Genomic DNA, 12,154 nt, shown 5'->3' on the forward strand with positions numbered 1-12,154 from the left:
TTTTTTTCTGTATTTAATTTCAGTGCTGATTTTGAAATGGGATATTGTTAGAGTGGCTGACAATAATAATATTTATTTACGAAGAATGCAATGTATTTTTTCTTAGTGCCCCATGACTGCTTTGCCTTGTGTTGCTGTTTTTTTTTTTTTTTTTTTTTTTTTAATGTGGTGCTCTATCTATGTACATATTTTGAAGGCTGACTGCACTAACCAGTGTCCTTGAAGACCTTTTCATCCGGCTGGACCACAGAACACAGACTATTGAGGACCAGTGTTCCCAATTTGGAGGCACTACGTTCGGATGACTTGTAGTAGTCCAGGGAGTTGGTGGTTAGGACGAACCACCGCTTCTTCAGCTTAAGAGACGTACTTTTCACCCCCAACTTCATCTCTTTATGGAGCCATCCTACAGGAACAAAAGCATTATGTAATAGAATTTTAGCATTCCCCCTTCTGGAAGTCGTCACCTTAATCGTGGTGGAGGAGTTTGTGTGTCCCAATGAGCCTAAGAGCTAAATTGTCCGGGGTTTCACGCCCCTGGTAGGGCCACCCATGACAAAGAGGTCCTAGGTGGAGGACCAGACAAAGCATGCATATAACACCCCTATGATAAAAAATCTTAATGGATCGAGGTTTCCCTTGACTGGATGCGGGTCACCGGGGCCCCCCTCTGGAGCCAAGCCTGGAGGTGCGGTTCTAGGGCAAGCACCTGGTGGTCGGGGCTGTACCCGTGGGGCCCGGTCAGGCACAGCCCGAAAGGGGAATGTGGGTCCCCCTTTCCATGAGCTCATCACCTGCGGGAGGAGCCATAAGGGTTGGGTGCAGTGAGACATGGGTCGTGGCCGAAGGGAGGGACCTTGGCAGTCCGTTCCCGGGCTACGGTTGGTGGCTCTTGATATGTTGTATGTCGCCTCTCTGGCAGGGAAAGAGCCCGAGCTGGCGTTTGAGGTGGAGAAGTTCCGACAAGATATAGTTGGATTCGCCGCCACACAGCTTGGGCTTTGGTACCAGTTGTCTTCGTAGGAGTTGGAATTTGTGATTGTGTCATTGGATTCGTGGCCGCATGCCTTGGACACTTGGGTGCAGAGAGGTGGGACTGACCCCGCGACCTGACCTCGGATTAGCGGTCGAAAATGCATAAACTATTAGCCTTCACTTTATTATTGTGGATATAGTTTGTGTCTGACTGCTCCCTGACCTCTGACTAGAAACTCCTGTCCATCCCCTCTGGAGTCACCCTTAGATTTCTGCAGCAGGCCGATCCAGTGGTGCATCTCCTCGGGTGTGTCCGTATTGCAGTGGATCACCCGGTTGGCAGTGATGATCACAAACGAGTTTGGTCTAAAAATATGAACACATCACTTTAGTATATACAGTAATGAGTACTCAAACATTGTAAATACAGCGGTACCTTAACATATGAGGTTTATTTGTTCTGTGACCAAACTCCTCACTCAAATTAGTTCTTAGTGAATCAAGCCATCATAGCATTGAACCAACGCAAAAAAAACACAATTATATGTTACATTTTCAATTTAAAAAAATGATACTTAGTAACAAAATAAATAAATAGAATATGAAGAATTAAAATGGTTTTGTAAAGTGAAGTGCAATTAGTGTCGATACTGTAGAACTTCTGTGTTGGAACTGTGCTTTCATGAGCATGGCCTAAGGAATGACATCAGGAGCTGGAGTCGGGTTGGCCAGTTCCTATGCATGTGATTGTGAGTTATGGCTCCATACAAGTGGTTGTTGAATGTGGATGTGTTTTATCTTTGACCATTTGTCCCGTTCAGTAAATGGCTAAAAGTGAGTCAGTGACTATGAGGCTTTGCTTGTGAGGGCATTAATGGACCTTATTTGTTTTTCCTTTCTTCACATCACTTGAGCAAGGACTCATTATTTCCAAGTGAAAAATATTCTAAAAATAGATGACATTATTTTGAAATGAAAGTTTAAAATCAAAGGCCTTGCCCCAATAAATATCTAACCTCCGTGCTTAGTACATCGTGCGATCGTTACTCATGTGTCTGACCTCTACATGAGAAAATCTGTACTTTACCACACAGGTTACAGTTTCTGCACCATGCTTACCTGTCGGGGTTGTCTGACGCACAAGCTGAATCAATTAAGCCCACATCTAACGTGCCCTGGATGGACAGAAGACATGAATACATCTAATCATAATCATAATAACTTTATGAATTGATTTAAGGTTCAACAAAGACATCTTTGTAGCATTTATGTACTTGCTTCCTTGTGTCATAAGGGTTAAGTGCAATTCAAACGACTTATAAGGCCCCGCGATCTTAATATCATATTTCATTCAATGCTTCATTATTATTGGTCAGAAGTGAGGCTGAAGCTGAGGACCAGTCATTGGGGTGTTGGGGTAGAAAAGCACTAACCACAGCATTCTTTGGGTTGGCCTGTTCATGGTGCATCTCCACTAGTTGCTCCGGACCGGCGCTGTGGACCCGACTGAGGACGCTGAACCAACCACTGGATGGGACCACGAGTTTAGGGATAAAATGTCAGAACAGTTAATTTGAAAATAATATCGCATGACGTTTCATTGGCAACCAGAAGGGGGAAGTTTATTTCCATGCACTATCAGGAGGTCAAAACAGGCTGAATTTATACTGCAATGGTAGGAAGTAACATTACAAATAATTTCTCACTGTATATAAGTCGAGTTTTATTTGGAACCTATTTTATTTCACTGTCGATTTTTATGACTCTTTACTTTTATTCCCTACATTGTAACCCAAATGTGTACTTTGTACTCCTTTCTTTGCCCTTGAATGCATCATGAACTGTTGCCACGCAGACGATCAATCACACATCAAGTAGAGGTGACAGACAGATTTACGGTGCTGTACAAATGTTGAGCAAACCAACCGGCAAGAGGCAAAAATCCTTACACAGATTTCCCCCAAAATAAGTTGTGAATGTAGCCAATTTATAACAAAATAAGTGGTAACAAACGTTAAAGGATAATGCAATGTGAGTTGGTGATAATTGTCATTATTTTTGTTCCCCAATGATTTTTTTTCCAAAATTTTCGTCTCTTTTTTTCCCCCTTCCACTTTGGGTCTGGAACCCCACAGACAAATGGGGGTTCAGTGTACAAGCATTCAACTAGAATTGGACCTGCTAAATGTAACTCCAGTCTTTGTGATGTAATGAGCTGTACCTGGCATCTTCTGGAGATTCTGCATAGATGTGATAAGTCCTCTCGTCAGTGACAATATTGAGTGCATTTTCCTTTTCATGATTGTCCACTATGTCCCTGTAGAGGACCCATAGGTAAGCAACAGGTTTGTCTTTTTAATTCAAACTACAATCTCAAATAGAATCATTCAGAGTAAAAAAAACAAAACAAAAATGAATACAGTAGCTCTTACTTGGCTGTGCGGACATCAATAGTCCCCTTGAGCTTCTCCTCACTGTCATTTTCAAAGTACATGAGCTTGGACTCCCTTAAGACAAACCAGCGCATCTTCCAGTTTCGCCGTGACAATGTGGACATTCCGCCACCTTTCTTATAAAGCCAGCCCGACTTGACAGAGTCCTGCTTGGCTCTGAACCACATGAAGGTCTCATCCTTTAGCACGCACCAACGTCGACGCCACGGGATCATGAGACCACCTGAAAACGGAAGATGGAATTGTTTGTACCGTTATGAGTGGTCAAGCTTCAAGCTGGAATAGGCTCCAATTCACCCATGACACATAACGGATGGATGGATGAGATTGGAACCATTAGTTCCTTTTACACTGCCTGTAGATGCCTACATTTCTCTGATCGTTTCACCCTATTAAAAAACCTCATTACGGAATGGTGGGTGAAGTTTAGGTCACTGGTCTGTATAAATGTTACTGACCCAGAAGATGGGAAGGGGAATTTAATTTGGCTTGATAACTTTATATACCAAACGAGTTTGTCACTGCTTTAGTGAAGTTCAGGTGCATTTAACTTTAAGATCAATACATTCACATTAAGTCTTCAAGAACAGTTTTTAATACATTTACTTCAGTAAGGGGGTACTTTTCAAAAAGGTATGCCACTTTGCTGAATTTATACAGGCTCCATACAGTAAATGCTGGGTCTTCTGTTATACTGTGATGCAGGATATTATTGCAAAAGAGGATTTTATGACCCTACTCACTTTTCATGTACAGGTAGCCATGGAAGTAGGGAGGGCCGACGCCATTCAACAGATTTAGCCTGCCGTTGGAAACCTCTTCGTCTGTGTCCACATAGCCGTCGTTGTCCTCGTCGCTGTCAATAAACTGCAACAAAAGATGACAAGACGCTTTGTCTTTGAGTGCCTTTTAACTTTGGCATGCACACAAGAAACTCTGAATAGATTTCTGCACCTGAGAGTTCTGTGCTGAAAATAACATCACTTTTAGATATCAAAAAACTCCATTTGTTATATTTTGATTTGACAACATAAGAGAAACTGAAGGCGTGTAAAACTACCTGACTCACAGCACTTTCATTAGGCAGTACTAAGGATGGCAATATTTGACTCCATTTATTTGAATTAGAGGGAAATTTAATGATTGCTAAATCAATTAATCGATTGTGATCGGTGAAGAAAGCACATGGGAAGATTGGTTTACCTCATAATTCTGAGGTCCCGTGAGGTTCAATTTTTATGTTTTCTTTTGTGGAGTCTGCATGTTCTCAGCATGCTTAGTTAGGTGTGCATGTGAGTGTGAATGGTTGCAGAATAACACTGGCCGGAGAGAACTGATTTCTCCCACCCTCAAAAAGGTTTAGAATTACCGACAATGCCACAAGATAGAGCTGGAGCAGTACTTTTGACAGATGATAGGTTATAAAAAAACAATTAGCAAATTGGTGAATTTAGGAGTAGCTCATTCTCGTTTTCCTAGCATCATTCTACCTCATTGATGTGGCAGTTGTTGCCAATTTTTTACTTGTCGTTCAACCTCTCAATCCTATTTTCTCTAGCCATCTCTGTCCCTCTCCTTTGCATCTCTATCGCAACCCAAGACAAATGGTTAAATTTAATTCATAACCCCACTTGCAACTCAATACAATTGTATCTCAAATCATCTTTACCCAGTGAAAATGAAAAAACAAAACAAAACAATCCTTTCTAGCCTTTGTGCTCTTTCTGGTGTGTGTGCCTTGGCTACCTGAGGGCATATAGACACAAATAAAGTAATTTCACAAGTGAATCAGAAAGATGTTTTTCCACAGAGGATAACGGATTTATGCATCACTATTATCATTTTGTCTGTCTACATGTGTTGTTGCAACTGTTGTGTTCAAATAGCCATTATTTAAAGTGTTATAATGCCGCCACATAGATGCTATTGATTAGCATGTCTATGGCATTTTGTACTGTGTTTTAGCATTAAGCAAGCGGACATGCAAATTGTGGTTGTCTTAAATAAACATTTTTCTCTTCGTGTTCTGTTTAGTACGACAGTAAAGTTCAACTGGGAGTTACAATAAACCGCTTGAAGCCTGTTAAACTTGTCTGAAAAATACAGTGGCTGTGCATTGGTTCATAACCTTAAAAAATTCATGTCGGGTAAGAACTTGTAAGTCAAGACAGCCCTTTACTATGTTGTTCTCACCGAGTCCGAGCTGCCTTTATAGGAGTCCAGGCTGTTGTGGGTGCAGGATGACTGGCGTAGCACCTCCTCACCCGTAAGGTGGCCGTTGTTGATGCTGGCACCTGAGCTCCTGTGAGCTTCATCAAACTCTTCCTGGTCAAAGTCCGACTCTGCATCGGGCAGGTTGGAGCAGGATGCCTCCTGGCTCACAGGCTCGAAGTTCGAGCCCTTGCTGTTAGTGATGACAGGGGGAGCAGAGAAGGGATTTTGGGAGTCTGAGATATAATTGAGTCCGTTGGAAGGGGAAGCCATTGGAGGGCTAGCCAAGAGTCCCTCTGAAAAGGCCGGTGGAGGCGGGGGGAGGCTTTGGAATACATCCTTGTCCAGGGGCTCTTTAGCTGGTGGGGGAAAGTCAGGTAGAGGAACGCACTCGTCCTCGGCATGGAAACCCTCGTCTGTCTCTTCCTCAGCCAGAGGAGCGGTGGATTCAGTCAGGTCGTGGAGGTTTTCATCACTTGACAGCGACGGCTCCAAGCCCCCGAAGTCCAAAAGCTCCAGGAACTCTGTAGCCACACGGGAAGCCTCCTTCTCCAGTCGGTAGATCTCAGCCTCACGTATCTGCCGTAGATCCTCGCACGATATCTCGCCCAGTAAAGACACGCCGTCTTCCTGCTGTCTCTGCAGGCGTTCAATTTCTCTCTCCAGGCGTAGGATTTCCTCCATTTGACGGCTCTCCTCCTCTGTGGTGTGGTTGTAGGACACAGTCTGAGACAGCGTTTTCTGCAGAGAAGATGATGTCAGACGTCAACATTTATGAGAGTTATGTTTTCTACAGTGCAACCTTGGTTTTTCATTATTGAGCCTTTGCAGAAAATCTGGACTTGAACGAAATGTCAGAAATCCAAAGCGATATTTCCCAGAGGAAATCTGTCCCAGCCAAAAAAAAATAAAAAATCTGTTGTAAATTGAATCATAGTAAAGCATATCAAAACTGATGTTCCACTATGCTTCTCTTTCTTGCACATTTTTTCTAAGAAATGTTTTTTGTGCAAGAAATGTCTTGACCCTGTCCACAAGAAGAATCGGAATCAAGAATCGTTTGTAATCAGAATCGAAACAAGGAACCGAAATTGGAAGCAAAATCTTTCAAATTCAAACGATGCCCAAGTTTTGCATTGAGTGCAACAATATGAATGAACAATAACATTGACGGAGAACGAGAGTGATATCTATTTTTTTTGGTGTAATTTTTTTTCTTTACTGTGTGCAGTAGAAAAACAGACCGTGGCAGCCACGTAGAGACAGTGGACCATACAGTAAAGTACGCAGGGTTTCTATAGCGGTATATCAAATAATCACAGCCTCAGTACAGTTCAGTTGTATTGAACTTTTACTGTAAGTTCAACTGGCCAATTGGAGACTCTAGTGTATTAATATGCTATATCAATAAATGACCAGAAGTGGTTTACATCAGCCATGTGGTATCAGGTCCACATGCTCCACCCCGCTTTCCAGTACCTGGTCAGGAGGCTGGTAGCACCTTATTTTTCCAATTGAAAAGCATAAATAGAAAGTAGAAAGTTGAAAAAGTGTATTAGGTAGGCTACAAGCTAAAAACATTACTGTCAAATATGCTTTTTAAGTTCCAATTTTTGTTTTTTTTGGTGAAGTACTAAATTGTGCAGATGACTAGTGGCTATCTCATTATTTCCCAACCTTTATTGATCCAAGGTGGATATTTTAAACGAGAAAAATCTCACTGCACAACATCAAACAAAAATGTCATGAAAAGTATTGAAATACTGTTGTGCACTGCCATTTAATTGTTCTTCCTGTCACTATAAAACCACAAGTAGTGATAGATGAAGTCAGATACATTTCTTGTATTATATAAATAATCTTGACCAATTTAAATAAAATTGGATAACTTCTTGCACCACAGGGGTGAGGAATCATTGGTCCGTGGGATTCATTATAAAACTCCACAAATTATTTTTTTTGCTAGCTTGCAGTAGCAGCCACATAAATCGTAGAGAATTGCTCAGAAAGTCATGTAAAAATCTGGTATGGCTTCTGCTTGCTTGGTGGAATTTATTTGGCACCATATAAATTAAGTGAGTCACTTTGGGGGAAGAAAAAAAAAATCACGTTTGCTGGCACAGCACTGACAGTAGTAGTGACTTTTCTTTCCTTTGTTTCAAGCTTTCTTCAGAACAGCACTACTGTATCTGTTGGAATACTGTTGCACTTGCAATTCACTAAAAACCAACAACAACTTAAAAAAAAGCAAGACAGTGAATGAGTGTTTCAGTGTTCTCACCTTCTGACAAGCACCGTTCAGCACCAGTGAATTCCTGGGGAAAAAAGTTTTGTTATTTATTGCAGATTGCAAATTTGCTATGGACTATTTATCTATCCATCTGCTCAAAAAGGAAGTGAACCTAAATTGCCTGCATTGAAGTTGGGCAAATGAACCAGCACACCGCCAGTCTTGTTGCTATAGACTTAATATAATGCAAAACTGTGCATCAACCATCAATCAATCAAAGAAGTAAAAGAAGAAAGAGTGACAGAGAAGTCATGAACTATATTCCAAGATTAGTTATCAAAGCACAGATAATATATACATGGAGGTATTGTTGTATGCTTTGTTTGTATGCATTCCTATGCCATGTATTCAAAGTTTATAATTATCGCAGCATCAATGCTAATTTACATTAGCACTTTTATTGCATTATGAGTTTGCATTAAACTAGATTCCTTTTTTAGATGTAATTTTGTGTTTTGGAAGAATATTTTGGTGCTAAATGCATATGTTAATGCACTGGATGTAGTTAAGGTTTGATAAATACTGTAACATTGATGCTAACCTCCAGTAGCCCATCTATAGTGTTTCACATTATATAATTTAGCCATCAGATTTTTGTTAGCCCAAATTATATGGCTTGGTTGATCATATTGTTGTTTAAAGCCACAATTGTTCTCTTTTGTGTTATGGCTCAGTTTTCCAGTAAGCTTCAACTGGGAGTGAGAAATAAGCAGCTTGAAGCAGGCATGTTTGGGATCTTATTTGAAGAACTGTGTGTGTCATCTTTTAATTTCTTCAAAGTGATGTTACACAATAGTCTTCTATTTCCTTACAGCAAGAGAGCATTAAGATGTGCTACAGAATAATGTAAATAAATAGTACCATGTTTTAATAAGTTTAAATATGTTTTGATAACCTTGTGGACAGATATTACATTATGTACTGTATGTACAGGACTGTACTTTTTGGGGATTTTTTTCAAATATGCTCACAATATGTTTAAGAAGTGCGTTTAATGAGGCAGGAGGGGCAAAACTATTCTAATACATTATATGGTGTCTTTATAGTGCAGATTCTCACCTCTCAGGTGAGTCTGTAATGTATCCCTGAAATAACTGGGGTTCACTTCTTACCTTTTAACGTCCCTGTTTTCAGGCTTTTTCTGCTCCTCCTCTTTGTCCTTTATAAGCCTCAGCTCCCCCTGGGCTTTCCTCTTCAGCTCCTCATCCAGCAGCCTTTGTCTCTCCTCCTCCTTTCTCCTCTCCTCCTCCATCCTCCTTTCCTCTTCCTCCTCTAGGCGCCTCCTCTCTTCTTCCTCCCGGCGCTTGCGTTTTTCCTCCTCCCTGAGCTGCCGGCAGAGAGATCGGGCCAGCTGGCCACGGTGGTGCTTCTGCAGGACGACGGAGGCCGAGCGGAGACGCAGGAAACTACGTCTCCAGAAGTGAGCGCGGTAGTTCTTTTGGATGGTGACGGCACTGGCCAGGGCCCTCTTGTACTGTTTCCTGACGAGCAAAAAACATAGTTCATTATATAGTACAGTGCTTTATATTTTACTTTATTTAAATTTTATTTCTTTTTTTTAAGTGGGACTGACTGGTGACCAGTAAAGGGTGTAGTCTGCCTTTTGCTTGAAGTAGGATTGTTAGATGATAATGTTTCTGGTGGCATGGTAGATGACTGGTTAGAGCATCTGCCTCACAATTCTGAGAACTGGGGTTCAAATCCCGGGCCCGCTTATGTAGAGTTTGCATGTACTCCCCATCCCTGCGTGGGTTTTCTCCAGGCACTCCAGTTTCCTCCCACTTCCCAAAAACATGCATGGTAGGTTAATTGAGGACTCTTAAATTCCCTTTAGGTGTCAACACGAGTGTGAATGCTTTTTTGTTTTTATGTGCAACGCAATTGGCTGGAAACCATTTCAGGGTATACCTCGCCTCCTGCCCAAAAATAACTGGGATAGGCTCGAGCACTCCCGCGAACCTTGTGAGACTAAGCGGGTAGGAAAATGGATGCATGGATGGCTTTCAATTCTACGTATATCGAAAAAAGGTTTTATAGTTACTATGTTCATTTTAAGTAGCGCATTTTCTTTCATATAAAGTGCACTTTTATCCCCCCAAAAATTGTAACGTCAACAGTACACAAATGAAAATGAAAAAAACTGCTATCTAGGGGTTATGTAAAAGCTGTACAAATTCCTTCTAATACGCCACTGTCTCCTAGAGGTTATGAAAAAGGTGTAGCCTATAATTTCATTCCAATATGACAAGGGTATGTATGACTGCAAATATGCACAGTTGTGCCCATACCTGTGAAAATATAGTTTTTTTTTTTTTTAAATATGACTCATGACTCAACAATAACCATCAAGTTATTCATGGTTCTGATATTTTCAATGATAATGCTTTTCTGAAATGCTTGACAGTTGAATTTGATTCCCATTAAATTATTATGAAATGTTTTCCACTTTCCTTTTATATTTTCTTTAAAGAATTGTACCCATCTTAAAAATTAATCCTCGGTAATCAAAATATGAGCATAACTGTGCATTCCTCATTTACTAAATAAAAATAGGGGTGTGAAATTCAAAATTAGAGCAAGTAAACAAAAAATAAATATTACATGTTCCAATAAAGTGTTTAACTTCAGAATAATTATTTGGGAAAAAATAATACTTCATGTTTTGATCATCAGGGTAGAGGCAAAATCATGCATTGTAAAATTCATTATACATGAGTAGAAGCATTTTACATAATGTTGAGATCAACTTTGGAGATGCGCAGTATACACGGGTGTGTATTATACACAAGAAATAATGGTATTAGTAATTTGGGCGGTTATCTTATGTTGTGTTCATTCTGAAGACAACTGGAACTGTATCTCTTTCCCTTTCAATCGCTCTATACATCAATCTCTCAATCCAGTCATCTATCTAACGCTATTGTGCTTTTGCTCTATCCAACTCTAACTGTATTTCTCTCTATCCCTTGCGCTATCAATCTTTCTAACGCTTGTTACAGTTGCTTTACGGCTCAATCAATCAATTGGTCTCCCACTCTATTATGACCTCAATCTATCTATCTCTTGCACTTCTTAATTATGACGACAAAACATAGCCGCTGTCAACATGGCGTGTTACCACAAGCATATTTTTGACACTGCAGACCTGACCCCCACTGGCATCCTGGGTTTAAATAAACCCAGCACTGTGTTTACAGTCTGATGAGCATGCGGTTGTGTGGGCTGTTGTGTTTAGCCCTGTGACTAAGCTGAGTCGCCTCCACTTACGCGCGTGCACACTGGACACGTGCACGCACTATAAACAAATCAGGGCCCACAGACAATGCGTTGACCCTTTCACCCCGAGTTTGGGTCCCGTCACCGCTGTAATCAAACAATTGGCCTGTGACTCATCTCGGGACGGAGATACTGTTACATATAATAACACAAAGGCTGCACTTGTGGCTTTGGCTAACATGTCAGGCCACTCTGTCTTTTTAGCCAGCTCTGAACGGAACATAAAATGTTGTAATCCACCTTGTTTTACCACTGTACACTGTGTTGTCATTTATGTCAAATTGTCAGAAGAATTTCAGATGTGGAAAGCACGCATCAAGGATGTTAAAAAATCTGTAAAGTGAAATTCCAGATTTGTTTTCAAAGTACATTACATGTTTGAGGCTATCGATCCATCCATTTTCCAAGCCCGTTAGCCTCACAAGGGAACGGGAGCGCAGGAGCTTATCCCACCTAACTTCAGGCAAAAGGCAGACTACACCCTGAACTGGTCGCCAGTCAGTCGCAGGGCACATATCGAGACCATCACTGAGCGGGAATCGGTCCCACTGTGCCCGCACCAAAATCAGGCGTGTGTACCACTACACCATCAGTGACTCTTGTTTGAAGATAATTGTTGAAATTGTGCAAACACAGACCTACGGGAACAGACGCTTTCCAAAAACATTTGAATATCATGAAATTGGTAATTTCTATAACTGGATTATTAAAAAAAACTTTTAATATTTATAGTTTCAGGATGCACAATTTACACAATTTCAAGTATTTTATTTTTACATAATTTTGACTTCCACCTCATAAAACCCACAAAATCAGGAAATCAAAAAAATTGGAGACTGTGAAGAAATAATTTCGTTTTTCTAGAAAAAAATAGGTTCAAATTTGAATAAATCAAAATATGCTACTTTCAAAACGATACGCTAATCTTCTGCTCATAAATTTACATACC

General features: G+C 40.7%; 1 protein-coding gene across 1 annotated transcript in view; it reads right to left on the reverse strand.

The window, feature by feature from the left end:
* Positions 1 to 12,154, reverse strand: part of LOC133512372 (unconventional myosin-X-like) — an 89,634-nt gene that overhangs the window by 9,066 nt on the left and 68,414 nt on the right. The window contains exons 23-32 of the mRNA XM_061841937.1: positions 9,042 to 9,410; positions 7,921 to 7,954; positions 5,622 to 6,380; positions 4,172 to 4,295; positions 3,408 to 3,651; positions 3,197 to 3,292; positions 2,409 to 2,502; positions 2,095 to 2,150; positions 1,199 to 1,341; positions 212 to 406 (exon numbers count right to left, since the gene is read on the reverse strand). Of these exons, the coding sequence (XP_061697921.1) occupies positions 212 to 406; positions 1,199 to 1,341; positions 2,095 to 2,150; positions 2,409 to 2,502; positions 3,197 to 3,292; positions 3,408 to 3,651; positions 4,172 to 4,295; positions 5,622 to 6,380; positions 7,921 to 7,954; positions 9,042 to 9,410 (2,114 nt within the window). The remainder of the gene's footprint in view (positions 1 to 211; positions 407 to 1,198; positions 1,342 to 2,094; positions 2,151 to 2,408; positions 2,503 to 3,196; positions 3,293 to 3,407; positions 3,652 to 4,171; positions 4,296 to 5,621; positions 6,381 to 7,920; positions 7,955 to 9,041; positions 9,411 to 12,154) is intronic.

This window comes from Syngnathoides biaculeatus, chromosome 14 (assembly GCF_019802595.1).
Source record: "Syngnathoides biaculeatus isolate LvHL_M chromosome 14, ASM1980259v1, whole genome shotgun sequence".
NCBI lineage: Eukaryota > Metazoa > Chordata > Actinopteri > Syngnathiformes > Syngnathidae > Syngnathoides > Syngnathoides biaculeatus.